This window comes from Capra hircus, unplaced genomic scaffold (genome assembly GCF_001704415.2).
Source record: "Capra hircus breed San Clemente unplaced genomic scaffold, ASM170441v1, whole genome shotgun sequence".
Taxonomy (NCBI): Eukaryota; Metazoa; Chordata; class Mammalia; order Artiodactyla; family Bovidae; genus Capra; species Capra hircus.
In genome coordinates this window covers 74458-88800 of record NW_017189629.1, presented here as the reverse complement: position 1 = coordinate 88800, position 14343 = coordinate 74458, and the positions used below count along the sequence as shown (strand labels likewise).

The window sequence follows — 14343 nt, the reverse complement described above, 5'->3', positions numbered from 1 at the left end:
CATAGGACTTAAGGGGGCCAGGAAGAACTCTCCGCTCAGAGTACAGTCAGTGAAAAGCATTTGTAATTTTAATACAAATATAATTTAATAGAAGGAAACCAATAAAATGAGGTACTACTGGAAAGGAACTGAAAGCATTTTGAATCAACTCTGAACTCTATACTTAAGAGTTGCTAAGAAGTTTAACTTTAAAAACTGCCATCTATTATTATAAAAAGATTTTTAAAAAGTCTGTATTACCGATGCCATGGGATTCACGCCTTCCACACCTGGCTGACAAGCTTCTGCCACGGCTCGAACGTGACCATAGCCAATGGCAGTTAGCAACAGCTTGGCTATTTTAAGAGCATTGAGGTAGGCACCCCTTCGAGTTTCCATATCTGCATTTGGTAAGAAGTTATTTCTGGTTAGCATGCTCAAGACAAGGGGGAGGCCACCACTTTTCAGGAAGTGAAATTGAAAATCAGAGGAATCATCAGCCAGAGGTGCACCAGCAGGCATTAACAAGGCATAGACTACCTGGAAAAAAGAAAAACTGTATTAAAAGATTTTAAAAAGACAACTTATTTGCCTCATCATCATTAGTTTAAAATTTTCCTGTATTTTAAAATTCTTTCAAAAATACTTCACAAGTTTTCCATGTTCTTCACACTATCATATAAAAGGTCAAATTTAAAGGACATGGGATAAATTCAAAAAGTAAAAACAAACCTCTGTTAGGTATAGTACTTGTGAGGCTGAAGGACCAAAGAAAAGTGAGTCAAGAGATGGACTAAGGCTGCTGTCTCCAAGTTTGGCATGGTCTAAACAAATAGCTCTTAATTTTTCTATTGTTGTGCTATCTGTAAGAAAAAAAAGAGACATAGTCTAAAATAAAACATAATTCATGCATTCATATTTTATTTTGGATATTCTGAAGACTACTTAGGTATGAAATAGAAATTAATTGAGTTATAGACTCAAACTTCACAAGACATAACGAGATCTGCATTGATTTAGAACAAAGAAAAAGCCACAACCAACCAGGGCTCTTTTATTACTCAACCCAGGTATGAAGGAAGCAGTGTCCTCCTACTCAGATCTGAAATCAGCATGTCTTCCTCAGACACTAGAGACTGAAGATGGAGAAGGAAATGGCAACCCTCTCCATTATTTTTACCTAGGAGATCCTATGGACAGAGGAGCCCGGCAGGCTACAATCCATGGAGTCACGAAGACTCCAGTGACTCCAGTGATTGAGCACACATCAACGGAGACGAAAAAATACAACACACTTCACAAGGAAGGAGTTGAAAATAACAAAATGCAAGTATGACAAGCTCTCTCTCCAACTTTTCTAATGTTAGCCTCCATGACACCATGTTTAACTGGTTTGTTACAACGCAAGAAACTTAGTGGTACCGTTCGAAACTGTACCTTAAAAAATAAACATTAAAAAAAAAAAGGAACAGTACCTCAAAGTAAAAAGATTTTTTTGGATAATATTAAAAGATGCACTTCATTTAAATCACAGTGAAAAGATACCGTAGAAAAGAGAAAGAATCCCATTATTAGCTACCAAACACTCAAACTTACTTCAGAAAGTACTTTAATAATGAAATAATTTGCAAGGTAAATGCCCTATGATTTATATACACTTGGATAAATAAGATTTTCTTTTTTTAGTAAAAGCTTTTTTTTTGAAGAGTAAAGATAACTGAAAATTACTATAATTTCCATAGGTTAAGCTAATTTTTAGTGGCCCGGAAATATCTTATCAAAAAAAATTAAATTAGTGTTGAAATTGTTGGTTTTCCCTATTCTGAAGGCGGAGTAACATGTAACTAAATGAAATATTGTTTTAAGAATATAACATTTGTGAATATCTTCTCCTGTCATTAAATATTGACCCTCTACATCATTTTTAATGACTAACGTCATTTTAACCAGTATACTAGTTTAATCTCTAACAATGGGTATTTTAGGTTTTCTCAAAAAACTTTTTTTAGACAATAAAGATCCAAATTATTCTCTACAAAGAAACCAATTCATACACTATATCTGAAAATATCTTGCTTAGTTTTATAAGTATTCTGAGTGAAGGGCAAAGGGAATAGGAGAAAAGAAACACGGGCTATAAGAAAAGGATGCAGTGAATTTTAAGTAAATCATTTAATGTTGGATTCTAGTTTATTCATTTGAGGGATATGAACCAAATCACTAGTGGCCATTTCACCTTTAGCATCCATGAACCTAAATAACTTTAGGTCTTCGATTATGCACATGCTCATTTACCAAAATATGGAAAATAACAGAAAAATTTAAACTGCCCATAATCCTGGATTTTAGTTTATTTCTTTCTAGTCCTTTGAAGATACCTAAGCCTAATTAATTATATGATATACCAGCATGCTATTAAAAAGTCTAGAAAAATGATGAGCAGTAACACATGCGTTAAGAGTACAAACTTTAGAGCCCAACTGCATGCATTATCTTAGAACTTCCTCTAAGCTGTGTGTCTCTGGCCAAAAGCAGCAGTGGCGGCGGCGGCAGCAGCAGCAACAGTAACAACAATCACTCTGTGCCTCAGTTTCCCCAGCAACAACAAATCACTCTCTGCCTCAGTTTCCCCATCTTTAAAATACAAATAAAAATAATAATTCCCTCCATAGGAATGTTGTGAGGTTAGTAACTTAACAAGTGTGAAGATATTAGTTAGACCAAACTCCTGGGAAAAAGAAAGCTCTGAAGAGGAAAAGCAACTCCTTTGCTGGTAAAGCAATATACATTTTAACTTCTCTGTATCAGGCAAGAACCTGGTTTCCTGATGTGCATAAGGGTCACAAGAACTTCTGAGGAGTTTACCTACAGAGGACAGTGTAAGTTCTAAGGTTTAACAGCAAATTATAATGGAGGCACTTGACTTTGGGCAAAGATTCAGAATAAATAGAAGTAAATTACTAGGAAAAAGCTTCTAATTCCACCTTGGTTTTGTTACTCCTTTTAAAATATGTGCAAGTGTGCACAAACACTAAATGATTCCTCAAATGTCAGAAACAAAATGTATAACTACTTCCTCTTCTTTGAGCTCCTGCTTCCTTTCTTAAAGAATGTGTTCGTGCACATGCCCATGTGTGTAACAACCACAGTGACAGAGACTAGGTTAACACTTTTTGAATACTGATTAAATACCAGTCACTAGGCTATGGTTTTCCATATACAATCCCATTTAATCCATACAATTCTATTAAATAGTTACTATTGGTCCAATAAAACTAAGAAAACTTATGGCTAAGGCCATGGAGCAGCAAGTTGAAGAAGCAGGATCTGAACTCAAGTCCATTTGAGTCCAAAGCCTATGATTTGTCTACTGTCATACAACCATTACTGGCATTTTCAAAGCTGGCTATTTCAAATTTAGGTACGATACTTGGATTATATAAAATATGATAAAAGCACCCTCTTAAGTTTTCTGCTTGAGCTGCCTGGCAAGAGCTCCCTCTCACCACCTGGTGGCAGTAGGCTCCAATCACAAGATCAGGGATTATGAGATGGCCTTTTCAAATGTTAAAGTTGAATTTGCATGTATAAAGCAACAACTGTGACTCAAATACTAGGTAAGTAAAATAAATTCTAAGCAATACAACAGATAAAGATCAAATTAAATCAAGTCATTAAGAAAAGCTTTATTTAAGAATCTAATTAACATCTGAACTGATTCTATACCATATGACTCAGATGGGGTAAGAAAGGTCAACATGGTTGTCTACTTTAGAAAAAGGAGATAACAGAAACACAAGACAGTTTAAAAAATTATCTAGGCCAATTACTGAACTGCATTTATCAGCAATACACTTCACTGAGAATAAATTAAAATACATGAACTCAAAAAGAATAAAGATACTGAAAGGAGTGGAAAGAACGTTAGAGATGTCAGCAAACTACTGAAGGTGTAGAGGGGATGGAAGATATTAATAGCTGGCTTAGCTGAACCCAAGAAGTGCTTTATGGGGAGAAAGAAAAAGGGTACCTATAAATCAGCACCCCACCAAATTCTAGGAAAGTTAAGGATATGAAAGCAAAACATACTTAGCAGATACAGATGAATCAAAGACTTTACAGTGACTGAAGTCTGCAAAAGCAGCAACTTTCTCCTCTCTCTCTCTCCCCAACAGACTGATAAAGCTGGGAAGCAGATGTCTCACTAACGCAGAGAATAGAGACAAATATGGAATGCAGAAAAACTAAAAAGCAGGATTAGTCAGTATGAGTCCATGTTTGTTTTCTGATATAAATGTATGTGTGTTTAAGTGTGTATTACTTCCTCAGATCAAAGAAAAGGCCTAGGTGACAAGAACGCCCCAATAGTTATGAGCACAACTGAGCTGCTACATTCTAGCAGAGTACCCTCCCCCTTGCTAAAAGGAGAAATGCCTGATTCTAGGGCTGGAACAGAGAAAGCACTACATGAACTTTAAATATCTTGTGCCAGAAACTAAAAAGTACTTGAAAGATGATAAAACTGTATCTAAACTACAACTAAAAAAAGCATTGGGTTCATATTAAAAACAGTGCATACATCCACTGACCATAACTGGGACAACTGAGCATCAAACTAAATAATGATTATAATGGCTATAATGGCTATAATGGCTATAATGGATACGGTGGTTAGATAGCATCACCGACTCAATGGACATGAACTCGAGCAAACTCTGGGCGACAGTGGAGGACAGGGAAGCCTGAAGCGCCTGCAGTCTATGGGGGTCACAGAGAATCGGATACGACTCAGCAACTGAGCAACAACAACGTAATGGCTATAACCCGATGGATAACATAAGAATCTATGAGTAAATAGTGATCACACATTAATTTACAGGGGAGAAGCAAGGCTCTACTTTATTGTTCTTGGAGTTCTTGAATTGTACTTACAACTTTTCTGTAAGGTAGTAAATGTTTCCAAAAAGTTTTTTTTTAACATTTTTTAAAAGTTGTATAGAATTGAATGATCTGGTCCAATTCTCTCCACCGACTTATTTTCAGCTCATAACTTTGTAGAACGTTAGGTTTTAGACAAAAACATCTATTAGCGTACAAACACTGGAATGTGTTCATGAAAAACAAAATCCTATGGAAAGGATTCCTTGGAGGAAGGTCTTAAAATTTTAACACTAGAATATCTGGGGTCAAGAAGTTAACAGAAGAGCTAGAAAAAGTTAAGGATGCCACCACAAAGCTGAACTACTCATCAAATGTGAACTATTATTCAGATTAGTATTGTTTCGGAAACAAACAAACCAAACCACCTCCCATGTACCCCTTCTGAAATAAATGCACGAAGGTGTGCCTCAGCACGATAATAGAGTCCCTCAAGAAAGGCTCAAGACACAGGAGCTGATGAACATAAATCTACCATAGGAAGGCTGAAGAAAGAAGTTCCAAAATGGTAACTGCATAACAAACAGCAACCAGATGAGAGGAGGCAGAAGAAAAATCCCAGGACAACAGTGGAGCCATCATATAATACCCATGATAATGGAAAATTATTAAGCCCTGAAAAAAAAAAGCTGCCATTAATCTAGCAAACTACTTTTCACACACTCTTGAAAAAGCAGATGCTGAATATGATTTTAAGAAAATATTGGAGGAGGAACTTCCCTACAGGGCCAGTGGTTAAGGCTCCGCCCTTTCACTGCAGGGGGCTTGGGTTAGAGCAGGGAACTAAGATCCTGCATGCCATGTGGCGCAGACAAAAAAAGGAAAACAAAAATATGGGAAGAATGTAGAAATAATTTCTCATTTACACAATGGAAAATCAGTAGGTATGTAAAACTGACAGTTGTATGAGGGTATTATTTACAGATAATACAAACAAATAATAAAAGCTACAAATTGAAAATGGTTGTTTCCCAGGAATAAAAAAGAAACATGCTATAGATGACACATGACCCAAAACACAACCCAAGGGTCAGAAAATGTTTTCTGTAAAGGGCCAGATAGTAAATATTTAAGGCTTTGCAGGTCATATGGTCTCTGCTGCTATGCTATGACAAAAGCAGTTACAGACAGCATGTACATGCATGAGCATAGCTTGTACACCAATAAAACTTTGTTTATGGATATCAAAATTTAAATGCCAATATAATTTTCGTAAGTCACAAAATATTCTTTTTGATTTTTTTCTTTAGCAATCAGAAAATGTAAAAACCATCCTTAACTCTTGGACTGTTCAAAAAGCAGGCAGTGGGCTGGATTTAGCCAGTGAGCTATAGTTTGCCAATTCCCATTATTTTCCATCTAGGAACAGGATTTGTTAACAAACCCATTCCTGTCCAACATGTACTTTATCAACACCGTAATTATTTACGAAGAAAATTCTTACCTGGTGGCATAAGTTTCATAAGTACTCTTGCTCCATCTCTAAGAGGTGGCATATTTAAGCTGCTACCCAAGTCTGCAACTTGCCAAAGGAAAGAGATGTATCTGGGATTCAGTGACATTATCTAGAATACAAAATACACGGAATGTTTATCTGTAAATTATACCTCCACAAAAGAAGAGTCCCCAAATAAATGTGTTTGTTAATCTCCATGCTGTTGCTTGTGTTATTTCTATCCTGAAATGGTCGGCCTACACCATCTTCTCACCTTTAGAAATCCTTTGTAATGTAGACTGAATATATTATCCAAGCCATCTCTAGTACTTTGTGTCTGACAGCTTTTTCACTATTTTGTTTAACTATTCCTATCATTCATACAAGTCAGATTCTATATAAACAAACGGCTGCCATGCCCCACTAACAGTTAAATTCCTAATCCAACTGATTGAGAGAGCCAACTCTTCCGACACTAGAGTGGCTGGTATTATTAAAATTTTTGTGGGGATGTAAGGGAGGGAGAAGTTACTTTCTTTAGAAACAAAAATACTTTACTGATGATCTGACAAAGACTGCGGGTATTTTCCTACAGAAACAGTTCTGAAGATTTCATTTTTTGTGGCACAAATACAAAATACAGTGCTATTTTTCTCAGTGAACTTACAAGTAATAATTGAGTTGTATAATAGGCTAGTTTTATATAAATATACTGGTACTCTATCTATATAAAATGTGGTTTTTAAAATTTCAACCAAGTTACAATCACCTTTCAAAGGGATCCATTTGAAAGCTGATGGTTAACTGTACAGTTGATATTTTGCCACAATAAATTGTAAGCTCAAAAAAAAAAAAAAGAACTATTCTATACACGTTCTTAAATAATCTAGCATAATGCCTTGCAGACAATAGTTCAAAACTATCTACTCACCACCCCAGGCAAACAGCTTTCCACTTCTGGATTGGGACCATCACTGTAATGATTACCATGGTTTCCAGGAGACCCAGTTGAGGAATCAGAAGAGCTATCAGGGCTTGAAGGCATATTGGAACTGATCTGTGTAAGTTTGGCTGTAATTAGCTAAAAATGATATACTAAGTTAGTATCAAAGACAAGGAAAAATACACAAAACAGTAGTGATATACCAATCAAAACAAAAAACTACACGCTGTATTTTCAGATATATAATTTATAACTGTTGTCTAACCTAATCACTTAAACAGTTTTGTTTTTAGAAATCTTTTCCTCTGCTATATTGTAGGTACCATTATGCCTGTCTCAGTGTTATAGTAATTCAAACACCTAATACAGTTGCACATACAATGGATGCTTCATTAACATTTATTGATTGAAATGCTGACTACTAAACTGAGAGTCCCAGGCTTGATTTTCTTGAAAAATTTGGTAATTATAGATACTTACCGACTTATCTTTTAAGTTTAATTGTCCGATCAATTTTCTATCATCTGCAGGATCGATCAGTTCACCACCCACAAAGAGCTCAATTTTTGTATGAGCTACATTGGCTTTGATACGATTGAGAATACATCGTCGTACTGAACCGATTGTATCATTTGTATGAGACCATACATCCAAGTCATCAACCTGTCTGCCTTGGTTTGGAAATCGAACTATAAAAGAGAGATGTTTACCACGGAAAGCTCTGGGGAAATAAAAAGGGAAAACATCATCGTATTCAGCAGACTTTCAATCTTCTTGCTAAGAAAATAAAGCTAGGAATTTAAAATGGAATATTTTCTTACTAAACAAGAAAAAATGAGTTAAAGACATGTGTGCTGTGCTTAGTTGCTCAATCATGTCCGACTCTTTGCAACCCAATGGACTGTAACGTGCCAGGCTCCTCTGTCCATGGGGATTCTCCAGGAAAGAATACTGGAGTGGGCTGCCATGCTCTCCTCCAGGGGATCTTCCCAACCCAGGGATCGAACCCAGGTCTCCCATGTTGCAGGAGGATTCTTAACCATCTGAGCCACCAGGGAAGCCCATATTATTTTTAGGATCTTAAAAACAAGTATTTACTGCTCCTTTTAACTACAAATATTATAAGTAATCTTCAAAACCCAACAATCATAGTTGTTACTCTTGTACTTAAGTTTGTAGGTATCTAGTTACAAGACATTATAACAGAGACATGAGTAATATTTCACTTATTTTTATGCTATAAAAGCCCAACTAATACCAAAACTCATCCCCTCAATGATATTTATGTTGGCATATTATTTTCTGCAGGTAAGAAGCAAAAAAATAAACATATTCAAGGAGCAGTTTAAATAATTTCATGGCTAAAAATAGAACTCTTAAATACTAATGGCTCATATTCAATAAATATTTCTAAATTACACATATTATTAGAAATTACTAAATGGTAAAGCCTTAAGAGAAATATTAATAGACCCAAATATGAGTGAATTAGGTAACGGAAATTTTAAGAGGCACAAATTCCCAGTTACAAAATAAGAGTCATGGGACAGGTGGTAACTAGGCTTATCATGGTGATCGTTCTGTAATGAAATATTCAACCACTATGTTGTATACCAGGAATTAACATAGTATTGTAGGTCAGTTATACCTCAAAATCAAATAAACTCATAGAAAAAGAGATCAGACTTATGATCAGCGGGCAGAGGGAAGGACAGGGAGTGAGGAATTGAATAAAGGTGATTAAAAGGTACAAACTTCCAGTTATAATTAAGTACTACAGATGTAATGTTCAACATGATTAACAAAATGCTGTTATATATGAAAGCTGTTAAGAGAATAAATCCTGACAGTTCTTAGCACAAAGGAAGAGTAATTTCTTTTCTTTTCTATCTATATGAGATGATGAATGTTCACTAAACTTATTGCAATCATTTCATGATATACTAAATTATTATAAACTTATAAATGCTGTATGTCTATTATATCTTAAAAAATTGGGTGAAAAAAGAAATGTTAGTAATCATTTGAAAATATTTCTTACTATATTGGCTATCTGTCAAAGCAGCCTATTTTAAGAGTTCTTTCCAATTAACTCTGCAATCAGACTATACTATTATTTTCAAAAGTGGAAACGAACGGTGTCCAAACACTTCAACGGCAAAATATCCCTGGCAACATTTAATGGACAATAAAGTCAATGGCAAAAACGAAAACAAAACACCAAACAACCCCCGCCCCCAGAATAAAAAGAAACTAGACTTAATTTGAATGCCCTAAACAAAAAGCAACAAAACACAGATCCAGAAAAACAAACAAAAAAGGTCTACTATTAAAAAAAGATTCTGTAAGATACAAACATTGTTCTTAAGCAAGACGCTAAACATTTTCAAAAATGAAAAATTTCCTTTCCTTCTTCCTGTACATCATCACTTTTTAAAATCCAATGGATAGGAGACTGTCAATTAGTAGCAGCACAGTAGATCAGTTACAAACCTTGACATAGGTAGAATTGTTCTTTCCTCATGATAATCACTGTCACATTCATTTATATATTCCCTTAATACAGTTAATACTCGAACCATTCGAACAGCTTCCTGTCTTGCACAATTAATACTGTCTTTGTCACCATCCAAAACACATAAAGTGTCATAAGAGGCTTTCAAACGATCAAAGCAAGACTGAATGAAGTCTTCATGGATCACCACCTACAAACAGTGGGCCAAATAAAGACAGTTCAAGTTTTATATAATTAAAGATGGGAACAATTAACTTAAAGGTAGATCTCATTTAACCATAATCATATTTAACAAGAGTTTATACTGATAATAAAACACACTATGTTTGAAAACAGACTTGTGGTTGCCAAGGTGGGGAGAGAGGTTAGGGGAGGGAAGGATTGGGATTAGCAGATATAAACTATTATATATGGAATGGATAAACAACAAGGCCCTACTGCATAGCACAGGGAAATATATTCAATATCCTGTGATAAACCATAATGGAAAATAATATGAAAAAGACATTGTATATATGTATAACTGAGTCACTCTGCTGCACAGCAGAAATTAACAAAACACTATAAATTAACTACACTTCAATAAAATAAAAACAACAAACACTCATTACGTTTTGTCAAAGAAAGCTAAGGTTATTTAAAAGTTAACAAGTGTAAACTAGACACACAAAAACTGAATTTCAGGATGAGGTGTTAAAATTGAAAGAAATTCAGCTGAAATCTCCTACTATAATGATACTCAAAATAGTCACGTCAAGATAATTTTCAAAATGAGACTCATTCAGATAGCATTTTGTACGAGAGAAATGTGGACTAAGTAATTTAGGTATATTTTTATAATATGAGTTAAAAACAGAAATTTTCTAGTTAATTGTGAATTAAAGAAAAAATTCTCATTAACAAGAGTTCTTCAATCAGAATTTAAACTTGTGAAAATTTTAATACATGTTAATCCTCACCTGATTGACCTGTAGCCTTGGACCAAGGTTTGTGTATATCTCTTTAAGGAGATCTATAGCTCTGCTGGCAATATCATCATTACTCTGAATCACCACCTAGATTAAAAAAGAGGCAAGTGTAAATATCTTTCAAGAAATATTTTAGTTGGCCATTTCCATTCAAACCATACCTCCAGTATTTTTAATACAGCATTCAATAATTTAAAAAGCAAAACTCAAGTTTTTGGATAAATCAAGTTAAGAAAGGAAGACACATTTCACTAAGAATAAAATATGCTGTCATTAGTATCATTTACTCCTGCAATTCAACACACCTTGGTACCCAAGCAGTGGGCTTCCCTAGTGCTGTGTTTAGTTGCTCAGTTGTGTCTGACTCTTTATGACCCCATGGACTGTGGCCCTCCAGGCTCCTCTATCCATAGGGATTCTCCGGGCAAGAATACTGGAGAGGGTTGCCAGGCCCTTCTCCAGGGGATCCTCCCAATGCAGGGATCGAACCCAAGTCACCTGCATTGTAGGCAGATTCTTTACCACCTGAGCCACCACAGCAGCCCAAGAATACTGGAGTGGGTAGCCTATCCCTTTCTCCAGGGTATCTTCCCAACCCAGAACTGAACTGGGGTCTCCTGCATTGGCAGGTGAGCCACCAGGGAAGCCCCGCCTGCCAACTCAGGAGACGCAAGTTGGATCCCTGAGTCACAAAGATCCTCTGGAGAAGGAAATGCCAACCCACTCCAGTATTCTTACCTGGGAAATCCCATGGACAGGGAAGCCTAGAGGGCTATGGTCCATGGGGTTGCAAAAGAGTTGGACAAGACTCAGTGACTAAACAACAATAACCAAGTAGTGAGATATTAAAGAAGGAATTTAGTTAAAGGAAATCAAGATTACATGAAATACAGCTTAGCATAAAAGGCTACCCACCCCATCTTTATCATTTAATCGTATCAGTGGTTTTCAAAGTATGTATAGAACTCTAAGTGCTGAAGCGTTTTAGGGATGAACCCTGTAACAGGCACGGGAGGGGAAGGAAGTAAAGCACAGGGAGACTGAGTTGCAAGAAAACCACCACCAGGCTTTCTTTTCTCACCTCAACTAGTTTTACATTTTGAAGCGTTATGTAAACTTTGATTTTAAAAAACAGTTTCTGCTGTTTAAAAATGCTGAAAACCACTTAAAGTGTGAATAATCAGATAAACAACTTAGTCTGCCTATGGTTTGCAAAAACATATTTCATATCCAGAAAACAATATAAACTGCTGCCAACAGGTCAGATTTTTAAAGATATTTAAAGATAGGACTAATATATTAATAACTACAACATGGATGGAACCTGAGGGCATTATGCTAAGTGAAATAAGTCCGAGAGAGAAGTACTGTATGATCTCATTTATATATGGAATCTAAAAATCAAACACAAACAAAAAATTGAACTCATAGATAACAGAGAATAGATTGGTGTTTGCCAAATGAGTGAAGGGGCTCAAAGTAACATATAGCATGGTGCTATATTTAATAGTACTGTATTGTATATTTGAAAGAGTGAATGCTAAGGCAATAAATTTTTCTTTTTGACCATGCCACACAGCTTGTGGGATCTTAATTCCCTGCCCAGGGACTGAATCCAGGCCATGGCAACAAAAGCAGAGCTCTAGCCATTGGGCCACCAGGGAAGTCCCAAGTAAATCTTAAATGTTCTCACTACAAGGAAAAAAAAAACAACTGTGACAATAGATTGTGATCATTTTGCAATATGTACACATCAAATCATCATGTTGTACACCTGTAACTAATATGGTGTTGCATGTCAATTGTAACTCCACTAAAAAATATATATAATATTGCAAGTTAAAACAGTGCTGATAAAGTATACATTCATAAGCCTTTCTAAACAAAGTCTTTTCTGTCTTCTATATTAGCATTAAGTGTATAATAAGCTAAAATTAATACTGAAAAGAAATAGAGGTCTACATTAAATTAAAAGGGGGAAGAAAATAACTTTCATGGAGAGGCATGGAAGATTTCTATGGTTAGTGCACTTACATTCTAAACACATCAGGGGCAGACAGATTCTAAGCCAAGAGAAAAGGAATATCAGTGGCAGAAGGAGGGGGAGGTGGAGGGAGAGAGAGATGAAAAAGTTCAACGACAGATGACACAGTAAGATAAAGATGAACTATCACTAGCTCCTAGGACAAGCATCAGAGCAGCATATATACATTTAATTTATATGTAAAATTGTGATTTCTTACCTATTTGAAAAAACTATATCACATACACAGTTTATCAAGTTCCCACTTCTCACTTACCCTCCAAAGGTAGTCTAATCCAATTAGTTCCAAATCATCCATCATATATGCTCTCCTTTTGGCTACCAGTTTTCCTTCCCGACAATTCACAGCTTTGAAGAATCGTTCAAAACACTTCATCCCATTTTCAGTCAATAAGGATGGATCAAGCTGAAGTACATTGCTTTCAAAGAAGTCCTTATTAATATCAGGATCCAAGTCTGGTTCATCCCCCATCAACTTGGAATACCACTTAAAACAGGCTTCACGGTCACAAAGGTAAACTGCATTCTCTGCTAAGCATTTCCATATTTGTTTTGCCTGAGGAGCGCATAGCCACAGTTGGCCATCCTTTAATAAAAATCTTGAAAAACATAAAATTAGCAATTAGATCTACATAGGTTATATGGGAAATAATCCACTATATTTCAATAAAAACAAAAGGATATACAGTGGGAGAAAAAAAAGATTTGTTCCCTGATTTGATCTCTGAAACCAGCCAATTTTGAAAGTATGTTTAATAGGTTATCTGAGTTTTAGCATTCTGTTTATATGGTATCACTGGAGAAAGAGGTATTCTATGTATGTAACTTTCACAGATAAATCATAACAATGAAGAGTTAAAATTCCTTAAATTTTAATATCTGCTGATGATCTGATCTGTCATCACTCAGCACTTGGCCACACTGAACTGAGTATCCTACATATGTCTTAAACTCTTTAATGTCAAAATTCAACAGGATGCTTATCAACTATTCAGTGGCATTCTCAGGGGTCTTTCTAGTTTGAGGACTATTAGGTTTAGTTAAAGACAGTAATGGTGAACTCTGTTTCACCTAGTTTCTTCAGTTAGCTTTCTTTTTCTTTTAGCATTCATCCACCCACCCTGTCTGTTGTATCTCTGAATGACAGAATGAACATCTCATTTTATTCTGAAAAACTTAACACAATTTTTAGCTAATCTAATGGTGCCTCTTTACCCAATTACAGAGTAAGGTGAATGTATTTAAGGTTCTCTTTTCATTTCAAAGCATTTTAAGTTATTAATTCCAGTGTCTTTGATATTTCCATAAGACTGTTGAGCTTAAAGAGGGCTTTCTAGCAGCTGTCCTACCTAACCCTGTCACCCTGTCTAATTTACAGACAGGAAACTGAGATCCAATGTGATAAAATACAACTGTTTTCATTTTGGGGTTGTGTGTGTGGCTTCTTTTTTCTTTTTTGCCTTTTTTAAGCAAAAATTCCATTTGGAAGGGCACTGTGTAAAAAATAAAAGCAGGGCTGCT

The 14343-nt window shown here is 35.6% G+C and overlaps 1 protein-coding gene across 5 annotated transcripts in view; it reads right to left on the bottom strand.

The window, feature by feature from the left end:
* Positions 1-14343, bottom strand: part of USP9X (ubiquitin specific peptidase 9, X-linked) — a 117456-nt gene that overhangs the window by 37641 nt on the left and 65472 nt on the right. For all 5 annotated transcript variants that reach the window (XM_018044571.1, XM_018044570.1, XM_013976575.2 and 2 more), the window contains exons 16-23: positions 13079-13421; positions 10770-10865; positions 9789-10000; positions 7776-8016; positions 7284-7433; positions 6362-6482; positions 712-842; positions 241-519 (exon numbers count right to left, since the gene is read on the bottom strand). In XM_018044571.1, the coding sequence (XP_017900060.1) occupies positions 241-519; positions 712-842; positions 6362-6482; positions 7284-7433; positions 7776-8016; positions 9789-10000; positions 10770-10865; positions 13079-13421 (1573 nt within the window). The remainder of the gene's footprint in view (positions 1-240; positions 520-711; positions 843-6361; positions 6483-7283; positions 7434-7775; positions 8017-9788; positions 10001-10769; positions 10866-13078; positions 13422-14343) is intronic.